The sequence below is a fragment of the Grampus griseus genome, assembly GCF_964374135.1.
Source record: "Grampus griseus genome assembly, chromosome: 14".
Classification (NCBI taxonomy): domain Eukaryota; kingdom Metazoa; phylum Chordata; class Mammalia; order Artiodactyla; family Delphinidae; genus Grampus; species Grampus griseus.
Window position 1 is genome coordinate 62,561,144 of NC_139008.1, and position 24,527 is coordinate 62,585,670.

At 43.0% G+C, this 24,527-nt stretch overlaps 1 protein-coding gene across 1 annotated transcript in view; it reads left to right on the top strand.

Annotated features, from left to right (window-relative positions):
* Nucleotides 1–8,093: 8,093 nt before the first annotated feature.
* Nucleotides 8,094–24,527, top strand: part of TM9SF4 (transmembrane 9 superfamily member 4) — a 56,553-nt gene continuing 40,119 nt past the window's right edge. Inside the window, exon 1 of the mRNA XM_082671303.1 lies at nucleotides 8,094–8,187. Coding sequence (XP_082527429.1) covers nucleotides 8,173–8,187 — 15 coding nt within the window. The 5' untranslated portion in view covers nucleotides 8,094–8,172. The remainder of the gene's footprint in view (nucleotides 8,188–24,527) is intronic.

The following is a 24,527-nucleotide window of genomic DNA, read 5'->3' on the forward strand; positions in this document are numbered from 1 at the left end:
AGATGCCATTTGGCTCTTTCTTACAAAACAAGCATACTCTTATCATACAGTCCAGCAGTTGCACTCCCTGAATGAGCTGAAAACTTATGTCCACACGAAAATCTGCACAGATGTTTGTAGCAGCTTTATTTATAATTGTCAAAACTTGGAAGAAACCAAGATATCCTTCAATAGGTGAATGATAAACAAACTGTGATACATCCATATAATGGAATATTGTTCAGTGCTAAAAAGAAATGAGCTATCAAGACATGAAAGAACCTTAAATGCACTAAATGAAAGAAGCCAATCTAAAAAGGCTACATACTGTATGATTCCAACTATACGACACTGTAGAAAAGGTAAAACTATAGAGACAGTGAAAAGCTCAGTGGTTGCCAGGGGTTTGTTGGGGAGGGAGGGAGGGATGAAGAGGTGGAGCACAGGCGATTTTCAGGGCAGTGAACCTATTCCATGTGATTCTCTTAATGGTGGATACATATCACCATAAATATGCCAAAACTCATAGAATGTACAACACAAAGAGTGAACCCTAATGTAAAATATGGACTTTGGTTAATAATAGTGTATCATTATTGTCTCATCAATGCTAACATATGTACCACACTGAGGCAAGATATTAATCATAGGGGAAACTGGGGGCTGGATGAGGGAGTATACGGGAACTCTGTACTTCACACTCATTTTTCTGTAAACATGAAACTGCTTTAAAAAATAAAGTCTATTAAATAAATATGGGGATAGATTTGTGCCACCCATTTTATGGGAAAACGGCACGCACTCCTCCCCAGAAGATGGCAAAGAAGGCATGGGTAAAGTGCCCATTCTAAGATGTTAATGACTTGTTTCAATCTTTTCTCTAGTTATAGCTTTGAGTTTAAATATAGGGAAAGCACTTGTTTCACTCTCTTCCCTGTGACTTGTAAAACTTTCTCCTCATTACCCCCCTGGGCCCTCAATTTTGTCACGTGTCTGTCCTTGTCACAATATGTTCTGACATAAGGCTATAACAGTTTGCATTCTGTTTGCATCCCTTCCCTTTGGGGGGTTGGCAGTGACTGCTGGTTGTCCCCATATCTATGTTCCCCCTTCTTCTAGAAGTAGAATTCTGAGAAACAGAATTTTTATTAGGGACACATAACTCCCTGGAATGAAGACTACATTTCCCACTCTTGCAGCAAAGTGTGGCCACGTGATTAAGTCCTGATCAATGGGTTGTAAGTGGAAGTGTGGTGTAGCATCTTCCAAATTCCTTTCTTAAAAGACAACTGATGTGGTCTCTTTGCCTCTTATTTTTCATCTCTTCCTCTATCTTTCTGCCTAGAATGTACATGTGAAGGCTAGAGCTTTAGCTGGAAGCTTGGACCCTGAGGAAAATAAATTAATTCTAGGGATGACAAAGCTGGATGAAGCTTGATTCCCTGAAGATATTTGAGGCACAGCTGCCATATCAGCTAAGACAGTCCTCCCCAGACTTTTAACTTTACAGGGTGTGACAGGCACTGTTGGTATCCCTTAAAGTGGACTGGATTTTTAGCTGTCATCTGCATCACTGTGCCTGAGAGCTCTTTTTCTAAAACTGCAAAAAGCTTCAGCTACCAGTGTTCCCAGAAGGCCAAAAGTTCTAAGGAATTAACACCCTGTGGGATCAGTCCTCAACTAATGACTTTTGGGAGGTGGTGTATAAATCCCCCAGCTCCCTTGCCCCTTGGGTAGGATAACTGAGGTGAGTGTTTTGCATTGTTTCCCAGAGTTTCCCCACAGAATTAAGCTTCAGTTAACCACGATGGTAACTTGCTTGACAACATATGCTTTCCAAGTATAGTTCCAACACGAATGTGGGTTGATAGTTTCATGTATATTCACGAATCAGGTGAAAATGAAATAATGAAGGCGTACATCAGAACTTCACTTGTTATTCAATGATATGAGCAACTTCTTTGCTGAATAAAGTAAGAGTTTCAAATGCTATCACATTTTTGTGCTAATCACAATGTAACAGCTACAGACATGATATTCTGAAAGTTTAGTCTGCATAACTGACACTTTCTCCATCACTTTAAGTCTAAGCTGGGGTTTGGCAAACTACATTTTATTGGAACACAGCATGCTCATTATTTACTGTTTGTAGCAGCTTTTGTACTACAAGGCGGGGTTGAGTAGTTGTGACACAATCACATGGTCTGCAAAGCCTAAAATATCTACCATCTGTCCCTTTACAGAAAATTTTTGCTAACAAAGCAAAAATTCAAGTCCTGATTTGTAGCATTTGCTGATTTTTGTGGTGTAAATATCCCCACCATGGCCAATTTTAAGCTACCATCCAGAACTGTATTGTGGCTTTCATGGGGCTTAGGCAGTTTTGCCTTTGTAGGACACTTCCTTCATAAAATATACATTTTATAAATATCAATATAAATATTTTTATTTATAAACATAAATTGTATTGAATATAAATTGCAGTCAACCGCTGCATTGATATAAAAATGAATACACTGGGAATTCCCTGGCAGTCCAGTGATTAGGACTTGGTGCTTTCACAGCTGGGGCCTGGGTTCAATCCCTGGTCAGGGAACTAAGATCCCATAAACTGCGCAGCGTGGCCAATAAATAAATACATACATAAATAAGTAAATAAGCTCTTTTTAAAAAATATGCTAATATTACATATGAAAACTTTTACTTCAACGCCAAAGTTCATTTTTGCCTTCTGATTTTATTTTATTTTATTTTGTGCAGTATGTGGGCCTCTCACTGTTGTGGCCTCTCCCGTTGCGGAGCACAGGCTCCAGACACGCCGGCTCAGCGGCCATGGCTCACGGGCCCAGCCGCTCCGTGGCATGTGGGATCTTTCCAGACCGGGGCACGAACCCGTGTCTCCTGCATCGGCAGACGGACTCTCAACCACTGCGCCACCAGGGAAGCCCTTGCCTTCTGATTTTAAAAGGAATTAATTTCTTTTAAACATTTTGTGGACCCTAAAAGTATGTTGGGCCTTGGGCACTGTACCTACTGTGTTAATGGATAAACTGTCTCTGCTACCAACCCAAAGTCACTGAATACAGAGCTGGGAAGAGATGTGTAGCAGCACATGAAATAACAGTATTTCTGTCATACACATAAAATAGATGTAAATAAAATCAAGAGCTTAGCAAATAATAAAATCTAGTAAAATTATTAGGAAATGAGTTTTGAATATTTCATACTTTTGTTTTTAATACCACTTATTTAATTTTAAATGTATATAATTTAATTTTCAATAATGCCCGTATTCAACAACTGGCTCACAAAATTTCTGAGAATTTAACCATCAGCTCTTGCAAACAGTAGAAGCTGGCTTCTGCACACCATTGCCTTCTGGCATCCCTTTACCTCCCAGATAAAGTACTTTTGCTTGAATCCTTGTCTCAGAGTCAGCTTCTGGAGAAAAGCAAACTAAGACAGAGAAAAGTAAGTGTTCATCTTGTTAAGCCACTGTTATTTTCCAGGGGGGCGGTGTGTGTCTTCCTTGCAGCCGGATCTATTCCCAACTGACAGAGTGAGGCCTAAGATTAATTCATAATGCAAGCATTCAACAAATATTTTTTTGAGCACATACTTAATAGGGACACAGTTGGGAACACCATAGACCCAGTGTAGGCTTTCATGGAAGAAGGACAATAAGAAATAACCAAAGTATCTGTGTGTGTGTGTACGTGTGTGTGTTCCCAACTGTGTTGGGGGGGCAGGGAACAGCTCTCTGAGGTGACAGTTGAGCTGAGACCTAATCATGAGAAGGAGCTAATTACACAAAATGTTGAGAGAAGAATATTCCAGAGAGAAGGAATTGCAAGTACAAAGGCCCTGAGATAGAGATGAGCTCGGCAAGTTCCAAGTAGGTCTGTGTGGCTGGAGCCTGGTGAGTAAAGGGGACAGTGTAGGAGTCAAGGCCAGATCATGAAGGCCCTTGCAGGCCATGGTGAGGACTTGGGATTTTCTGTTACCACAGTGGGAATCATTCGAGAGTTTTAAACAGGGAAGAAGCAGTTGATTCTTGTTTTTTAAAAGATGACTTTGATGGTTAAATAGATATTAGAGGTGACAAGAGTGAGTGTAGAAAAAAATCACCCCAGATGCCCAGGGGAGAGAGGGGAGGGTGGCCTAGGCAAGGATTGCGCCATGGTTTGTGACAAAATGACCCCCAATGAATCATGCCTCCTTGAACTCGTGCCTGTGTGTGATCCCCTCCCACTTTGACTCTGGACTGATCTTGTAACTTGTTTTGACCAACAGATTGTGACAGAGCTGATGCTATGGGATTTCTGAAGCTTAGGCATTAGGAAGAGGCTAGCAGCTTTTGCTCTCACCCTCAGGGACCCCTGAGACCACAATGTGAAGAAGCCTAGGCTGCCCTTGTTGAGGATGAAAGACGATGTGGAGAGAGAGGCCCTTCTGATAGTCAGCACCAACCTCCCAAATATATGAGGCCACCTTGGACCCTCCAGCCCCAGTTAAGCTGTCAGATGAGAGCGTATGAAAGATCCCAGTTGAAACCATCAGAATTTCCCAGATGGCCAACTTACACAATCAAGGGAAATAATAAATCATTGTTGTTTTGAGCCACTAAGTTTTAGGGTAGTGCGTTATGTAGCAATAGATAACTGACACCACTGTGAGAAGGACATAGATTAATACATCCTATCCTTTTCCTTGGAGATATCTAAGGATCGGATTTGCTTCCTCTAAGCCCAGCCCCACCCTCCAGTTTTCCTTGGAGAAGCATTTTTGCAGGTGTCTGGAACTACATGCCTCGATGCTCCTATAAGACCCCTCTAGTTTGGGTTTGGTTTTGTCTGTCTATCTGGATGTACAACGGAGGCATGGACTTGACTCAATGGATTTGAGTCAAGCCTTATCCCCCTTCTGATTTGCTGGGTTACGTTGTCCAAGTTTCTCAACTTATCTTTATCTTAATGTTTCCACCATTCCAGAGATAAAAAGGCAGGCCTACTGACCTCAAAGTAATAACAGCAAACATGTATATAGCACTTACCATGTGACAGGCACTATTCTAATCTTTTGACATATATTAACTTATTCAGCCCACATAACCATCCTACGAGGTAAGGTCTTTTATGATCCATGCTCTACAGATGAGGAAGTTGAGGTTTAGAGAGGTTAAAAAACTTGCCCATCTTCACACCCATTAGCATGGTTATTATTAAATATAACAACAACAACAGAAAATAACAAGTGTTGGTGAGGATGTGGAGAAATTAGAACCCTTGTGCATAACTGATGGGAATGTAAAATGATACAGCTACTGTGGGAAATAGTATACCAGTTCCTCAAAAAGTTAAACATAGAATTACCATATGATTCAGCAATTCCACTTCTGTGTGTACACCTAAAAGAAGTGAAAGCAGGGATTTGAACAGATATTTCATAGCAGCATTATTTACAATAGCCAAAAGGTAGAAACCACCCAAATGTCTTAAGGAATAAAATTCTGATACATGCTACAACATGAATGAAACTTGAAGACATTATGCTAAATGAAATAAGCCAGACACAAAAGGACAAATATTGCATAACTCCATTTATATGAGGTATCTAGAATAGGCAAATTCATAGAGACAGAAAGTAGAATAGTGGTTACCAGGGGCTGAGGGGAAGGTATAATGCAGAGTTAGAGTTTAATGGGTACAGAGTTTCAGTTTGGGATGATGAAAAGTTTCCGGAGATGGAGGGTAGTAATGACTGCCCAAGATTGTGAATGTACTTGATACCACTGAATTGTACACTTAAAAGTGATTAAAATGGTAAATTTTATGTGATGTATATTTTACAATAAAAAAAATTAAGGGAAAAGTGAAATTTGCCCATACCATGGAGCTGGGGGGTGACAGAGATGGGATCTAAACCCAAGCAGTCTTACTCCAAGATTCTGATGTATGTATGTTACTAAAGGAGACTGGGTCATGAAAGCCCTATGGGAAAAACAGAAAGTATGAGGGGAAAAATGGAAATACTGAGGAATATGCCATTCACGGAACTTTGGTCCTTATCAGTCATCCTTCTTCAGGCATCCAGAAATGGTGGGAAACACCCAGGATTCAAGCTCCAGGAGAACTGATTGCAAGTTTGGAACCTATGGCTTACTAGCTATGAAACTCTGGCAAATTTCGCCCCCCCCCAGTCTCTCAAACTTCTTCCCCCTTGGGGATTTATCTGTTGTGCTCTTCTTCAGGATAGTTGTGTGGGTCACAAGAGTTAATAAGTGTATGTTTCAATTATCTATTGCTGCATGAGAAACCACTCCAAAATCTAAAACAACCGAGCTCAGCTGGGCAGTTTTTTTCTTCCATGTAGTGTCAGATAAGGTTATGCATGTGGCTGTATTCTGTTGGCAGTTCAGCTAGGGTTAGAATGTCCATGATGACTCCATTTGTATGCCTAGTGCTCAACTAGAATTTCCAGAGTAACTTGAGGAGATGCCTGGGCCTCTCTCCCTCTCCATGTGGCTCTCCAGCTGGGTAGCCACACATCTTTAGACCCAAGATGATGGAAACAGAAGCTGCCAAGTCTCTTAAGGCTTAGACCCAGAACTGGCAGCGTCATCTGTACCACATTCTATTGGCTAAAGCAAATGATGTGGCCAGCCAGATTCAAAAGGAAGAGAACAAGCGTCTACCTCTTGGCGGGAGAAACAGTATGCTCACAAAAAGATGGGAAGACTTGTTGGCAGCCTTCTTTGTCTGGCAATCCACCATAGTGGTGCTTGTAGGTGGGCAACAGAGTTCAACTGCCCCCTGCCAAGAGGTAGGATTAGATAAGAGAGTCTTATGAATAGTTTTAGCATAATGCTAAATGCTGCAGCACACAACAAATGTTCAGTAAGTGATTATTATTATTAACCATTGTTATTCTTTTGTCTTTTTAAAATTAATTAATTAATTAATTTTTGGCTGTGTTGGGTCTTTGCTGCTGAGCATGGGCTTTCTCTAGTTGCAGCGAGCAGGGGCTGCTCTTCCTTGCCGTGCGCAGGCTTCTCATGTTGCAGAGCACGGGCTCTAGGCGCGCGGGCTTCAGTAGTTGCCACACGCGGGCTCAGTAGTTGTGACACACGGGTTAAGCTGCTCCGCGGCATGTGGGATCTTCCCGGCCCAGTGCTCGAACCCGTGTTCCCTGCATTGGCAGGTGGATTCTTAACCACTGCGCCACCAGGGAAGTCCCACCATTATTATTTTTTTTACAACTTTTCCTAACAGTTGCAGATAGCACTGGTACTGTATCCACCTTACAGTGATACATGGACCAAGAGAACTTTCAGGTCTCTCCCAATTTTAACTCCACAACTCTTTGGGTCTCCTTTTCCAGCTACTGGAAACTGAGGCTTAGGAACGATGAGTGACTTGCCTCGAGTCCCACACTTAGGTAAGTAGCACATGGTTAAGTCCACATTCAAAGATGTTTCCCTCCATTAAAGATGCTGCTTTTCCTTCATTCATTTAATTAGTGTATTGTGTTGGGCACCTAACATATGCCAGAAGGAGTATACATAAGAGTCTAAGGACAATTATTTATTGAATAATAGTGTGTAACATTATGTCATTGGATCCTCATCATAAACGTATGATGAAGGTATTATAATCATCCCCTCTGCATTTCACAGATAAGAATGAGGCAGAGCGAGGTTAAATAAAAGGCAGGATCCTACCCACATAGGAATTATATTTTATTGGAGAGGATATAGGATATTCAAGCAAGTAATTAAATATATAATTACAAATTATTCTGCTAATAGAGCCCTGGTACCCATCCCACTCACCCATATCAGGGGCCTCAGGTAACCCTGGCAACGGGTCTTCCTGCCAATAGTAAAAATGGAGTCCACAAAACAAGTGCGTTTACTCACACCTCTATTACCCACAATGCAGTGTCAAGAGTGGGAGGAGCAGGCTCTGCCAGGAGTTAACATGGCTCCCGTAGTTACACCATTCTCTCTTTTCACCTAATCAGCGACCTGACTCCCCAGACCAAGCTACCGATCAGCAGCTAAGTCTTCTTTGCCCCTCCACTCACCGCCACGAAAGGAGCAACTGAAGGCAGGCAGCACCTTGCGGAGTTTAACTCCGTAACCAGGGAAACACTACTTCCGCTGACGTCACTACGACGACACGTGGATCCAAGATGGCGGCTGCGATGGTGAGTGAAGGAGGCTCCGGGAGCCGGAGATGGAGCGGGGCCCTCCGGGAGATCCCAGGACTTTCCGGCGTCCCATGCCTGGCCCGAGCCACCTCAGGGACTCCTAGTGCAGGCCTGAGGGACATCCCTGACAGGACTTGACTCCCCCAAACTCCCCCTCTCCGGCCTTTGCCCCGCACTCAGTCTTGTCAAGGCCCGAAGTTTTGGGGGAGGCACTGGGTCGGAGGAAAGGTCTCAAACACCGCCTCCGTCGGTTCCTATTCTGGCTTTGGTCTCCGCATCCTGTGACTCCCATTTCCCAGTTTTCACTTTCCAGCCCTGATCTCTCTGAAGAGCCCCCAGTTATTCCCACCTTCGCTCCTCCCTCTCACGTCCAGACCCTGCTCTCTCCGCCTCCCCACTGTCTTGACCAGTCCGCGGATGCGTCCTCACCTCTGACCAACCTTCCAGCCCAAATACTGTGTCAGATCTTTTCCAGAGCCCTGTCTTCACCTGTACCCTCAGCTGTTTCCACCGCGCACTTGTCTTGACTGCCGATACCCGGAAGCATGCCTTTGGCCCCCCCCATCCTCCATCCCCAGATTCTTCCCTAATCATTTCTCCTGTCTTCTCTCAACTCCCTGCCTCTCTCATAGGGAGCTTTTATCCCACTGGTTTTCAAACTTAACTGTGCATAAGACTCGGGGTGTGTGCTTGGAGGTTGTTAAAAATGCAGTTTCCAAAGATTCTAATTCCTTAGGGCTAGATGATGCCCAGGAATCTGCGCTTTTATTAGCACTGTAGCGATTATGATCGAGATGGTCTGTAACTACGTTTCGAAAAACACTGTACCAGCCCCGCCTGCCCCCCTCCCCTTCCCGTGCCCCTACAGGATGAAGCCTGTGTGTGAATAAGGGTATGTGGATAAGCTGTGCCTGGAAAGTGGGTCAGAACTTGCTGGCTTCTGGTACAGAACGCTGGAAGTAGATCTATGAAGGACTGGCCCTTTCTTCTTCCAGAAGCTCGGCTCACATTCTGCTTGTCAAGAGACCAGAACCAAAACTAAGTCACTTAGTCCAGAGTGATTGTCTGGGTGTTCCTGTATGTTGCTTCCTCAGCAGATAATTGCATCCTGGGAGTGCACACAAAGGGCATTTGACTTTAGTAAAGAAGATTGTTGTTTAAATTCTTTGGTGTTGATTTTCTCCAAACAAGGGTAGGATATTGGCTGATAACAAATTTCCCTCCTTCTGTTAACCAACTGATAAATTATCCTTTTTGTTTAATAAAGGGATTCCTTGTTTAGAACCTCAGAGGTCAGGTAAAAGTCTTCACAGTCTTGCCTGATAAAAATCCCCAAAGTGGTATGTTGAAACGCATTTTTTTTCTGGGCCACATTCAGAACAAGAATGGCATAAGAACTTAACAGGAAAAGTCACACCCGCTTTTACAAAAGTTCAATAAAATGGCATTTATTGCATTGCACTGGGAAATTCCTGCCCTGTTCTGAGGTTTTTAAGAGGTAATAAGTTAACATATTTCTGGTACACATTTATTTAATCAACAAATATTTGAGGGCCTGCTCTGTGCCAAGACCTAGAGATGTTCTGGTGAATTAGAGGGTCAAGGTCCCTACCTTCGTGGAGCCTTTCTAGTCTGAGGAGACAGGCAGTGAGTAAGTAAACAAATACATGAACAAGGTAGTGTCAGGTAGTAGTAAGTGCTGTGAAGATGGCAAGGTGAAATGGTAGTGATTGGGGGTGACAGGGTGATGCACCTGCTTTGCATTAAGTGGTCAGAGAAGTCTTCTCAGAGAAAGTGACATGAGTTGAGACCTGATTGACAAGAAGGAACTAGCAATGCAAAGAGTGTTCCAGGTAAAGGAAATGGCAAGCGTAAAGGGCCAAGGTGGGAAAGAGTATGTTTGAGGAACATAGAAGGCTGGAGGGACTGAAACATGGTGAGGAGTCAGGGTGTGGTGCAGAGAATGATACAAGAGGAAATGGCAGAGAGGCAGGAAGAGCTGTGTTTCTAGAAGCATGCCTATAATTGTGGTGGGTTGTAGTCTACAGTTTACAGTCTGTGGACTGCATTTTGAAAGACTGTTCTGTTAGGTGCTTCGCCTTCCCATCCTCTCCAGAACGTTACATTAAGGGAGCCGGCTTGTTCTCAGCCTGCAGAGAAACAATGGAAAGGAGTTTGGATTTTATTCTAAGGACAGTGGAAAGCACAGTGATTTCGTGTTTGTTGTGTCACCTGGGAGTGTCGTCCTGTGCTTTCATGAATACTGTAACTGATTTCAAGAAACTGAGGATGTAATGTATACAGTGACCCACAGAGGCCATTTTAAAGAGTGCACGTGAGAAACTTCACGTTTGATGCAATGGTGAAAAGGCATGGAAGCAAGTTTATTACAGGGGGATATGTGTGACAGGCAGAGTGGGCAGATGGACTTGAGCTTGGTCTGTATTAAGCACTTTATTACACGCAAGTCAGAACAGTCCCCACACCCTCGTACACATAGGTTGTTGCACAGCTGTTGGGAATGGAAGTGTGTGGATCTGCTTTGGGGTATCTGGGTTTTGAGGCAAGTCATACAAGGAAAGAGGAAGTGAGCTAATAGATTCAGTGACCGTGGGAACATGCTGGGTTTTGGTTTATTCTTTTGTTTTGCAAGTTAGGGTTGTGGACGCAAGTTTCAAGTGGTATTTATGTGTTTCTCCCCCTTCCCCTCCTTAGTGATTGGTTCTTCTTCCCCAGGGGTTGGCTGCCACCTCCCAGGTCTGTGTTAGCACAATGGGGTTTCCTGAACTTCCTGCAGCATAGGAGTAGGTGGCTGGTGTAAACTGAAGCTCTCTAGTTTTCCTGCCTTCCTCCTGCCCTGGATTTAGGCGACTCTATAAAGTTACAGGATACTGAGTTGATCTAGCTGGGTCTGAGGTCAGAAGCAGGCTCATGTCTCACTCCTTATGGAACTCTTGATCATATGGAATATGCTTTGGGGAATATTATTTTCATGGAACTTGGGAAATGTCCATTGAATGCATTTGTAGGCATCTCAGGAGTCTAGAAACCTCCATTTGGAGAATAAAACTCTGTGTATTTCTCTCACATAATCATTGTTTATACTGTTTTAGGTTTTATCTTTTTCCCTTTTTATTGGAATATAATTCATATACCATAAAATTCACCCTTTTAAAGTTTACAGTTCAGTGGTTTTTAGTATATTCACAAAGTTGTGTAACCTTCACTGCTATCTACTTCCAGAACATTTTCATCACCCTATAAAGAAACCCATTAGCAGCCACTTCCCACTCCCCCTTTCCCACCAGTCCCTGGCAACCACTAATATACTTTCTGTCTGTATAGATTTTTCTTTTCTGGACATTTCATATAAATGGAATCAAACAATATGTGGTGTTTTGTATCTGACTTTTTTTTTTTACATGGCATAATGTTTTCAAACGTCATCCATGTTGTAGCATGTATCAATATTTCATTCCTTTTTATGGTCAAATAATATTCCATTGTATGGATAGACCTCGTTTTGTTTATCCTTTCATCCGTTGATGGACTTTGGGATCGTTTCCACTTTTTGGCTGTTACGAATAACACTGGTATGAACATTTTGTGTACAAGTTTTTGCGTGAACATAGGTTCTCAGTTTTCTTGGGTATATACCTAGGAGTGGAACTGCTGGGTCAGTTCTCACTGTTTTGAGGTTACTTGGGTTTGATCCAGTCCAGAGGCAGGGGAATGGCCAGAATGACCTCAAGGTTCCTTTGAGCAGATAGAAGCAGTGCTAGCCAGTTCCCCCCCGCCCCCCGTCCCATCCCGCACTGGCCCCCCCAACCCAGTCAGAAGCACAGGAGCCGTTTTTAGTGGTGGAATCTGGATGATAGAGGCCTGGAACAAGAGGCAGGAGGCCTGGACTCTGCTACCAGTCCTGTGTGTGACAAGTTGCTGTCTCCCCTGGGCCTCACATGTGGATGGGCATCAGCCCATTGAGGAAAGAGCACTGGAGCAGGAGTCAGCAGCCGGAGCTTAGTCCCAGCACTGCCACTGATCCACCGTGTAGCCTGGGGCAGATTATTTTGGCTTTTTTGGTTTGTTTCAACACATGTCATATGTGAAATTAAGATTTAGACTTGAGGATTTCTAAAGTCTTGGTTGAAAATTTTGTGGTTTACAGTACTTGTATTTAAGGTGATTTTTGCTAATATGCCTATAAAATCAGATTGATTTTTATTTTTCATGACCATAATCCCTGTGGTCTTCCCAAGCGGCTGTCTGTTGGTTGTGTTGTCTGCTCTCTCGAGTTGCTCCACCTGGCACATGTTCTGCAGGAGTCACTGCGTCTTTGGAGCTGAGGCGCCGACACCAGGCCTTGGTACAAATGTGTTTCTCTGAGGAATCCCTTTAAAGGAGTGCCCTTAATCCCCTCAGGAAGTCCAGAGAAGGCAGAGATGGCATTAAGTTGCCTCTTGGTTTCTCTTTTACAACTTGGACAAAAGTTCCCCTTTGATCTCAGCATTAAAGAAGCAGGTCACAGAATGTTGGAGAAGGTTGAGTTTTGATCTCTGGGCACTGGCAGGAAGGTGGGAAGGACCCAGGATGAACAGGGCCATCTGGCCATAGACGAATGGTAGGAGCCACCTACCACCCCAAACCTGCTTTGATCCCTGAACCATTTGCTGACACTGGTAGTTCCCAAGTGGGGCACGGCTGGGGACACCGCGACTTCTTGGTTCCGTCTCATTCCTCTTCATTGCTTCCTTCTCTGCCCCCTACCATGATTTCTCACCTATGCCCGAACATTAAACTGACAGACCTCCCAGGGTTGAAGTCTGAAGGTTTTGTATTCAGAGGCTATGCTAAATGCTACTAGCAGTTCTTAAAAAACAAAATCAAATCACAAATTGGAGCTGAATTCGTAAGCCAGTTTGGAAGGGAGTCTGGGTGTCCTGGCAAGTCACTTAACGTCTTTGGGCCTCAGTTTCTAATGAAGTAGATCAGATGCTATAAATAGACAGTTTATGGACCACATCTTCATATGGATTTGATTGGGGTGGTGGGGGTGGAGGATGGAGATTGGCAGGCACAGGACTTTAAATGTTTTCTAATTAGTTGCCAATATTTAATAATTGGGAGATTTCACATTGCAAAAACTCTAAAGTTTCATTTTTTCTTGAAAATTTGGGCCCAAGTCCCTCGTCAGGAGCATTCCCCATGCAGGACCCAGTTTGTCATTTTCTCTTCCACTCCCTCGTGTCCTGTTCCTTCCTTCACCATTTAGGTAACTTGCCTGGCCCCTCTAGGTGGTTGAACTTGTAACCCCTGAATGAGGTGGTCTCTATAACATTTTTCCTATTTTGACATTCTGATTCAAAAGCAATATGAAAAGGTGTGGTAATCCCCTATGTTACCTAACTTTGAAGGGGAGATTTCTGCTCACAAGATACATTTCAGTTGATAAACCATAGGCTCATCCATTATTCCGTCTAATCCTTACAAAAGCCCATTTTACAAATGAAGAAACTAAGGCTTGGTCTAAGGACCTGGGCTAGAATCTGACACTCTGATTGGTTTTATGACTTTGGTAAAACTATTTGCTTCTTTAAACCTGTTACTTTAAAAACATTTTTTTATTGTGGTAAAATAGACATAACATAAAATTTATCATTTTAGCTATTTTAAGTGTACAGTGGCATTAAGTACATTCACATTATTGTGCAACTGTCACCACCATACATCTTTAAAGCTTTTTCATCCGGGCTTCCCTGGTGGCACAGTGGTTGAGAGTCCGCCTGCCGATGCAGGGGACACGGGTTCATGCCCCGGTCCAGGAAGATCCCACATGCTGTGGAGCGGCTAGGCCCGTGAGCCATGGCCGCTGAGCCTGCGCATCCGGGGCCTGTGCTCCGCAACGGGAGAGGCCACAACAGTGAGAGGCCCATGTACCGCAAAAAAAAAAAAACAAAAAACAAAAAACTTTTTCATCCGAATCGGTTTCCTTATTTTTACCTTTTTTTTTGGCTACGTTGGGTCTTCGTTACTGCGCGCGGGCTTTCTCTAGTTGCGGCGAGCGGGGGCTGCTCTTCGTTGCAGTGCGCAGGCTTCTCATTGCAGTGACTTCTCTTGTTGTGGAGCACGGCCTCTAGGTGCGTGGGCTTCAGTAGTTGTGGCACGTGGGCTCAGAAGTTGTGGCTCACAGGCCCTAGGGCACAGGCTCAGTAGTTGGGGCACACGGGCTTAGTTGCTTTGCGGCATGTGGGATCCTCCCGGACCAGGGCTCGAACCCACCTCCCCTGCATTGGCAGGCGGATTCTTAACCACTGAGCCACCAGGGAAGCCCGGTTTCCTTATTCTTAAAATGAGGATGATACTCTCCTCAAAGGATTGTTGTGATGATTAAATGAAATATGAGATGAACATGCCTAGCGCAAAGAGAGCTCTCTGTAACTTTCCTACTCCATGGTTTGAAGTCTTTAGGAGACGAACCATCTAAGCCTATTGCTTGGGCTAACTGAGAGTCCTTTTACAAATACCCAGGGGGAGAGGGAAGGTCAGTGCATTTTTTATGTTTTATTTCTGCACTTGCTAGCCTCAAGGTTTGGGTCTGGTTGTCTTTTGCTTGGTGAGGGTAGTTACTAGTTTCACCTGGACTTCCACAGCCTGCTGTGGGTTGTTCCCTACCCCCAAAGAACAGTTTTGAGTCTTTTTGTGTGTCTCTGCTCAACAGCTATTCTGTGTCTTTGGGCTCTGAAATAAAGGCTACATTTTCAGTCTCCTGTGGCTAATTTGGTTCTGGTTTGGTTTTTTTGCTTGTGTGATTGTTTTGGTTCATTTGTTTGTTTGTTTTTCTTCCTGAGGTCTTTAGCTGTCCTTCATGTGTGGTTGAATTCTTAGGGAGCTTTAACTGATTAGGTAACTGATTTCAGTTAACTGTTTGCAAACTGTGCCCCAAAGCCTTTTTCTTTGTTCTTCGCAGCCCTGGGGAGCAGTTACTGAGCAATCTTAAAATGGTGACTGTATCTTTGAAAAGGAAAAAGAAGAATCTAGCTTACTCTTAAGGGAAGGTGCTGCTTTTGCAGCGGGAAAGGCATGGAATAGAAACCAGGAAGGCTGTTCAGATTGGCCAGACTCTATCTCTAGGTGATGCTGTTTATGGGAAAGACGACTGTAAGGCAGAGGGCTCCAGAAAACAAAAGGTTAACTTCTGCCCACAGAGAAATATGAGTGAATGAAATAATTTTCAGTTCTCAGGGGAAACTTCCTATTTTCTTTGGAAGAAGTTAATTGTTCATACCTTTCAAACTGGGTGGTGCAAATTTGGGCGGGGGGTGAGGGGTGATTTTTGGTCCTAGTAGTCCTTCATTGGGCTGTTGTTTCGGAGAAAATTTTCTGCGTGCCCAGCCCCCAAGAATAAAGTAGATAGGGAGGGCAAGACCTTGATTCTTAGGCCTCTCGAGCTTTATAACTTTTCAGGTCACCCATATCTTTGCCAGTGATAGGGTGTTAGATTACAGCACAAGGGCTTCTAGATTGCCATCACCTTGTTCCTTGACATGCTGCCTTTGCAGTCTTGTGACTTGGAAACCAAGTCAAGCAAAATAACGTTGAATGGACTGGTTCACCTCTCCTAGGACTCTGCTCCTTTCATGGCTCTGAACTTGCAGCAGATGTTTCCTAAATACTTAATTGGCTTTTCAAACTGAACCTCATGTGAGAGTTCCTGTGGTGATCAATTAAAAATTAAAGGAAGATATAAAGGAATTTCCCAAGAAGCAGGTACTTTGCTTCTCCCTAATTTCCTTACAGAAATGAAATATGGGTCAAACATCCTCTATGAGGCTATCAGGGCTACAGAGGTAATTAAGTCAGATAATCACAAAAGTTGGAATGGGATCCAGTACAGGGGTCTTTATCAAGGGCCCGTGAACTTCTAGGTCCTTTGATCCTCTTGGAATTATACATCAGATTCTGCATTTCGGAGTGTTTTTTTCTGGGAGCAGCGTCTGTAGCTTTTTAAGATTCTTAGGGGGATTTGCAACACTTTCCCAAGATTAAGAATTACTGATCTGGTCTGGTTACCCACACACCTGGCTTCAGAATCTCCTCTGCATCATTCTTACCTTGTAGCTCCCATTTTCTGCACATCTTTGGGGGAACTTGCCCATGTATTTTCAGAGGCAGCCTTCCCCTTCTTAAAGTGTCAATGTATTTATTTTGAATATAGGTGATCCATATACTTGGGAAAAAGTATGAAAGCTATAAATGAAAAGAAAGTCACTCAGCTACCCCACCATCCATTCATCAGGTGTAGTCTTTGATTTTTAAAAAAATGTTTCTCCAGAACATCTTTATGCACATAAAACGTCTATTTTTAAAAACCTTTTGTTATAAAAATTTTCCAACATACACAAAAGTAGAAGAAATAGTATAAAGAACCTCTGTAACCCATTACCCAACTTCAGCAATTGCTATTATATTGCCAAACTTGTTTTGTCTATACCTCCCCCTAGTTGATTTTTTTTTCTTCAGGTTTTTGAAGGTATCATTTAACACCATAAAATTACCCATTTTAAGTGTACAGTTCAATAATTTTTCATATAGACTTATACAATCATCTTCATAATGACACAAAGTTTTAGACATTTCTGTCACCCCAACAAATTCCCTTACAGTCAAGGGATTGACACTTGCAGCCAATAACACTGTTCCCACAGCCAGCCAACCACTGATCTGCTTTCTGTCTCTATAGATTTGCCTTTTCTGGGCATTTCATGTAAGTGAAATCATGTAGTACATAGACTTTCACATCTGGCTTCTACCTAGCATAATATTTTTGAGGTTCATCCATGTTGTAACATGAATTGGTAGTTTTTATTGCTGAATAGTATTCCATTGTACAGCTATACTACATTTTGTTTATCCATTCACCAATTGATGGGTGTTTGGGTTGTTTCCAATTTTGGACTGTTGTGATCAAAGCTGTTAGGAACGTTCATGTGCAAGTCATTGTATGGACATGTATTTCCTTTTCTTTTGGGTAAATGCCTAGGATTGGAATTACTGGATAGTATGGTAAGTTTATGTTTAACTCTTTAAAGATACTGCCAAACTTTATATATTCTGGATGCAAGTCCCCTATCAGATATGTGATTTACAAAGGTTTTTCTCCTAGTCTGTGGCCTGTTTTTCATTTTCATTTCTTTTTTTTTGTTTGTTTTGCGGTACGCGGGCCTCTCACTGTTGTGGCCTCTCCTGTTGCGGAGCACAGGCTCCGGACACGCAGGCTCAGCGGCCATGGCTCACGGGCCCAGCCGCTCTGCGGCATGTGGGATCTTCCCGGACCAGGGCACGAACCCGTGTCCCCTGCATCGGCAGGTGGACTCTCAACCACTGCACCACCAGGGAAGCCTTTTTTTTTTTTTAAATAAATTTATTTTTTATTTATTTATTTTTGGCTGCATTGGGTCTTTGTTGCTGCACGCAGGCTTTCTCTAGTTGTGGCGAGCAGGGGCTACTCTTCGTTGTGGTGCATGGGTTTCTCATTGCGGTGGCTTCTCTTGTTGCAGAGCACAGGCTCTAGGCGCACAGGCTTCAGTAGTTGTGGCACGTGGGCTCAGTAGTTGTGGCTTGTGGGCTCTAGAGCGCAGGCTCAGTAGCTGTGACGCATGGGCTTAGTTGCTCCACGGCATGTGGGATCTTCCTGGACCAGGGCTCGAACCCGTGTCCCCTGCATTGGCAGGTGGTTTCTTAACCACTGCACCACCAGGGAAGTCCTCATTTTCTTAATGATATCTTTGAAGTATAAAAGTTTTAAATTTTGATGAAATTCAATTTATCAGTTTTTTAAAATATAGGTTGTGCTTTTGTATCTAAGACATCTTTGCCTAACCCAGGGGCACAGACTTTCTCCTAGAAGTTTTATCATTTTAGCTTTTATGTTTAGGTCTATGATCTATTTTTAGTTAATTTTTGTATGTGATGTGAGGTTCCTTTTGCACGTGGTTACCCAATTGTCCAAGTACCATTTGTTGAAAAGGCTATCCTTTCCCTATTGAATTGCTTTGGCAACTTTGTTGAGAGTCAATTTACTGTAAATGCAAAGATTTATCTCTAGACTTTTAATTTTGTTCCATTGGGGTTTTTTTGTTTTGTTTTTTAAAATTATTTATTTAGGGCTTCCCTGGTAGTGCAGTGGTTGAGAGTCCGCCTGCCGATGCAGGGGACACGGGTTCGTGCCCTGGTTCGGGAAGATCCCACATGCCGCGGAGCGGCTGCACCTGTGAGCCATGGCCGCTGAGCCTGCGCGTCCGGAGCCTGTGCTCCGCAACGGGAGAGGCCACAACAGTGAGAGGCCCGCGTACCGCAAAACAAAAACAAAACCAAACCAAAACAAAAAAAATTACTTAATTAATTTATTTTATTTTTGGCTGTGTTGGGTATTCGTCGCTGCGCACAGGCTTTCTCTAGTTGCGGGGAGCAGGGGCTACTCTTTGTTGCGGTGCACGGGCTTCTCATTGCGGTAGCTTCTCGTTGTGGAGCACAGGCTCCAGGCGCGTGGGCTTCAGTAGTTGTGGCACTCAGGCTTAGTAGTTGTGGCTCGCGGGCTCTAGAGCACAGGCTCAGTAGTTGTGGCACACGGGCTTAGTGTATTACACGCCATGTGGGATCTTCCCAGACCAGGGCTCAAACCCATGTCCCCTGCATTGGCAGGCGGATTCTTAACCACTGCACCACCAAGGAAGTCCACGTTCCAGTGGGTTTTATGCTTATCCTTACCACACTGTCTTGATTACTGTAGCTTTATAATTGCTTAGAAATTGGTAGTGTAAATCCTCTAGTTTTGTTCTTTTTTGAAGTTGTTTTGGATATTCTAGGTCCTTTGTGCTTCCAGGTAAATTTCAGGGTCAACTTGTCAGTTTCAACAAAAAAGCCTACTGGGATTTTGATAGGGATTGCACTGAATCTATAGATTAGTCTGGGGAAAATTGCCATCCTAACAATATTGTCTTCCAATCCAGTGTGGAATGTCTCTCCAATTGTTTAGATCTTCTTTTGTTTTTCTTAGCAATGTTTTGTAATTTTCAGTGTACAAGTCCTTTTTGAAAACTTATTTCTAAATATTTTATTCTTTTTGAAGTACTGTGGATGGAGCTATTTTCTTTTCTTTTTTTTTCTTTTTTTGGTCACACCGTGCAGCAAGTGGGATCTTAGACTCCTAACCAGGGATCAAACCTGGTCCAGTAGTTAAGACTGCCAGGGAAGTCCCTGCAATATTTTCTTAATTTTATTTTTGGATTGTTTGTTGTTAGTGTGTAAAAATACAATTAATTTTTATATATTGATCTTGTAGTCTGTGACCTGGCTCAACTTGTTTATTAGTTCTAGTTGTTGTTTTGTGGATTTCTTAGGATTTTCTAGATACAAGATATGTGATCTGCAGATAAAAGCACTTTTACTTTTTCCTTTTAATCTGGATGACTTTAATTATTAGCTTTAGTGCACATTATTTGCATTTATAGAACCGTGTTGAATAGGAATGGGAAAAGTGGACATCCTTGCCTTGTTCCTCTTCTTAGGGGGAAGCATTCAGTCTTTCATCAAGTATGATGTTGGCCATGGGTTTTTCAAAGCTACCATTTATCTGATTGAGGAAGTTCTTTTTTATTCCTAGTTTGTTGAGAGTTTTTATCATGAATGTGTGTTGGATTTTGTCAAGTGCATTTTCTGCATCAGTTGTGATGATTGTATAGTTTTTGTCCTTTATTCTATTTATATGGTGTATTACATTATTTGATTTTCAGATATTAAGCCAACCTTGCATTCCTGGGCTAAACCCCACTTGGCCATGATGTGTAAACCTTTTTATATGTTGCTGGATTCAATTTGCTAATATTTTGTGAAGGATTTTTCTGTCTTTGTTCCTGAGGAATATTTGTAGTTTCCTTTTCTTGTGATGTCTTTGGCTTTGGTACATTCTTTTAACAAATTTATTTAGACAAATGATATTATGCTATACATACACTGCTGTGCATCTTTTTTTTTCAACTTAATATCTTATGTTGGCAGTATTTCATAATAATTCTACCTTCCATTTAAGTATATATTGTGCTAAATTGCCCTCCCCAAATTTACCTATATCTAGTGTATTCAGATTTTCTTTAAACTTTGACTCTGAAAGGTGAAAAAGATGTCATTATTTTCATTTACAGTTTTTAGATTATGAATGATGTTGAGCATCTTTTTGTGTCTGACCATTTGAACTTTTAAACTGCCCATTCTTTTTTTTTTTTTAAATACTTCTTATTTATTTATTTATTTTTGGCTGTGTTGGGTCTTCATTGCTGCGTGTGGGCTTTCTCTAGTTGTGACGAACGGGGGCTACTCTTCTCTGTGGTGTGTGGGCCTCTCACCGTGGTGGCCTCTCTTGTTTCGGAGCATGGGCTCTAGGCGCGCGGGCTTCAGTAGTTGTGGCTCACGAGCTCTAGAGCACAGGCTCAGTAGTTGTGGTGCACAGGCCTAGTTGCTCCGCGGCATGTGGGATCTTCCCAGACCAGGGCTCGAGCCCATGTCCGCTGCACTGGCAGGCGGATTCCTAACCACTGCGCCACCAGGGAAGCCCTTAACTGCCCATTCTTATCCTTATGGGTTATTTGTCCTTTATTGGTTTGTAAGAGCTCTTGGTGTATTGAAGAAATTAGCCCTTTGTCAGGTGTGTGGGAAATATTTTTATTCAAATTGTCTTTTTCTTTTTCTATGGTGATTTTTTTTTCATTTTCTTCCTTCTTCCTTTATATTCTTTTTCTTAATAGCTTCTGGATTTTGTTTTCTTCTTAGAAAACTTTCCATGTCAAGATTGCTTAAAAGTATAGCTATATTTTCTTCTGATACTGCTCTTATTTCAGTTTCTACGTTGAAGTCTTTTCTGTCTTCTCCAATACCAGTTTGGATAGCTCTGTATTTTAATATTTAGTAGAACTAGTATGCCTTCATTATTTTTCTTTTCAAAATAATCCTGAAGTAAAGGATAAGTGTGAAACTGACTAGAGTGATTTGTTTGTTGGTAGTAAAGCATTGAATTGGGGGAGGGGCAAGGAAGACAAAGTATTGGAGAGGAAAAGAATTAGAGAGGGAGGGTAAAGGGAGACAAAAAGCAATTAATCTGTGCCATCAGGTTCTTCTTTGGATACCTCTAATCATGAGGTATCCAAATTATCTCCCAGCTTGGCTCCCACAGTGGGGACAAACTTCTGATCACTCAGCTCTGCCAGGTTTGGTACAGCTGGACTTCCTTTACTCTGCAGATAATTTGCTGTGTGAACACGTCACTTCCCCTCTCTGGCCTCCTGGATTACTTGACTCTGAGGTTCTTCAAAAGGTGTCTTTTTTTTAAATTTATTTATTTATTTTTGGCTGCGTTGGGTCTTCATTGCCGTACGGGCTTTCTCTAGTTGTGGTGAGCGGGGGCTACTCTTCGTGGTGGTGCATGGACTTCTCATTGCGGTGGTTTCTCTTGTTGCGGAGCACGGGCTCTAGGCGCGCAGGCTTCAGTGATTGTGGCACGTGGGCTCAGTCGTTGTGGCTCGCGGGCTCTAGAGCGCAGGCTCAGTAGTTGTGGCGCACGGGCTTAGTTGCTCTGCGGCATGTGGGGTCCTCCCGGACCAGGGCTTGAACCCATGTCTCCTCCATTGGCAGGCAGATTCTTAACCACTGCGCCACCAGGGAAGTTCCAAAAGATGTCTTTATGGAACCCAACTCTGGGTGGAACTTTGCCTTGTTTTGTTCAACCTTTAGGTTGCTTGGGTTGATGGAATGTCCCATATTTTCAAGGGAATCATGAATTTCTTGAGTTTTATGGGAGGTAATGAGGCTTCTGGTTCACTCTCCTCACTAGGGTAGGGATATCCCCTTTCACCTCCTTCCTTGGTCACCTCCTTCTCTCTGATTTGCTCATGGTTATGGCCTTTTCCTTAGCTAGATAACTCTCTTGTTGGAAGTTTCCTTAGATTGAGCATATATCTCCCTCCTTGCAGTGCACTCATTGGTCCTGCCTTCCGATGCAACCCAGAGCAAAGCCACTCTGCCTTATCAAGCACACACTCTGTGTACTTTACTTAATCCTTACCAGCATCATCACTCAACCGCCCTGCCATGAGTTTAGTATTACTATTTTCTTATTACAAATAAGAAACCAGAGACTCAAAGAGTTTAAAAAACGTGCCCAAAGTCACACAGCTAGGAAGTGGTGGGTCAGGGCTTTGAATTCATATCTGTATGGCCCCCAAAGCCTGTGCTTTTTCCACTACACCAGTGGTTCTCAGAGTGTTATCCCAAGACAAGACCAGCAGTACCAGCATCTCCTGCGGACTTGTTTGAAGTGCAGATTCCCAGGCCCTGCTCCAGAGCTACTGAAAGAGACATTCTGGGGGTTAGACCCAGGAATCTGTTTTAATAATCCCTCCTGGTGATTTCCTTGCCTGTTCAAGTTTCAGAACCACTGCCTCCCATTCTGCTTCCCCACGTGGCTGCTGCTTCTGTTCACATCTGACCAAGAATTTATAGGTAATTTCTCTAGGGCTGGACATTACTATGTCTCTGGAGCAGAAACGTGCTGCACACACACACCTTTCCCCCGAACACATACGCACGCGGACTTGGTAACCAGAGTCATTTTTAAAACTGCAGATATGATGTATCTCTTTCCTACTTAAAGTTCTTCAGTGTCTCCCCAATGCACTAAGGAGAAAGCCCAAACTCCTCAGTGTGGCTTTTGTGTGATGTATCCCTTACCCGTTTTCCAGTCTCCTGTCTACACAGACCTAGTCATGCTTGCTACTCACGTGAACTAGAAATGTTGTCATCACCTGGGAGCTTGTTAGAAATACAGAATCTCAGGCCCCACCCCAGACCTGCGGAATCAGACTCTGCATTTTAATAAGCCCTCCAGGTGATCTATATGCACAGTAAAGTTTGAGAAGCACCAGCCTACACCTCACCTGCCATAAACCCCTTATGGTTGCCCCAGGCCTTCGTGCCTGTGTTTTGCTCTTTCTGGAACACTTCTCTCTTCCCTCTCCTTTCCCTTCAGGCCCTGGGTAGGCTTGAGTTCTTAGATCTGCACCCCATCCCTCTAAGACTGGGCTTGTTGCTGGTCCTGTGTACTTCTTAGCCTCTTAACTGATAGGACAAGAGACTAGGCCCTCCATAGCATCTGCATCTGGGACCTAGTATTGCCATTGGCTGATGACTTGTCTCTGTCCGCCAGCTGGCTGAAAGCTCCTCGTGGGTGTGCATTCTGTGAGGCTGGCACAGTGCCTGACATATAGTAGGTGTTCAATGTAGTGAGCTGATTTCTGTACTGGTTAGAGCATGGGCCTTGGAGTCAGACTGCTTGGGTATAAATCCTGACCCAACTAGTGTTATACCGCCTCTCTGAGCCTCAATTTCCTCATCTCTGAAATGAGAATAGTAAGAGTCTCTATCTCATAGGATTGTTGTCAAGATTAATTGATTAACTGGGTTATTGCATGAAAAGAACCTAGAAGTGTGCCTGGCACATAATCGGTATCCAGTAAATGTTAGCTGCCATTGTTATCATCTTTTAATGCAACTCACCTGCCTGAAAAGAGCATACCTGTTCCTGTACATTCTGATCTTGGGCAAGTTATATAATCTCAGGGTCTCAGGTTAATTGGCAATCATCTGGGAAATGGTGATAGAAATCCCCAGGTAGTTAGTTATAGTTGCCAGAATCGTGCAAGTCAGTGTTTGTAAAGTGCTTAGCACAAAGCAGGGACTTGGTAAATGGAAGGAAGGGACTGTTTGTGCCACAGTGCCTTGTACCTACTTTTAGGTGCTCAGTGACTCTGTGGCTTCTTGTTACTTTTTAATGTTGTTTTCCGCTAGGGTGAGTATTTTCTTTGTTGTTATGTCTTTTTGTTTGTTTGTTTTTTGTGTCTACTTGCTCCATTGGTTTGAGACTTTGGAACAAAAGGGTATTGAAGTCTTTCAGCATTTGCTTTTCATTCCTCTGCAACCTGAGCTCTCATGGAGCCCTTGAGTTCCCCAGGGCAGTGTCTCTCTGCTAAGATTGGAGGATTCTGTTTCAAAAGAACTGGAGTAACTTCTTAGATTTAATTGGCTTGATAACCATAAGAGATTGTAATCCTCTGCCCTGGCTTCACATCACATATCAGATAAGGCAAAAAGTCTGGACTCTGGCTTCCTAGGAAGGGAAATTTAGAACACATATATATTTAAAAAAATTTTATTGACGTATAGTTGATTTACAGTGTTGTGTTAATTTCTGCTGTACAGCAAAGTGATTCAGTTATACATATATATATATT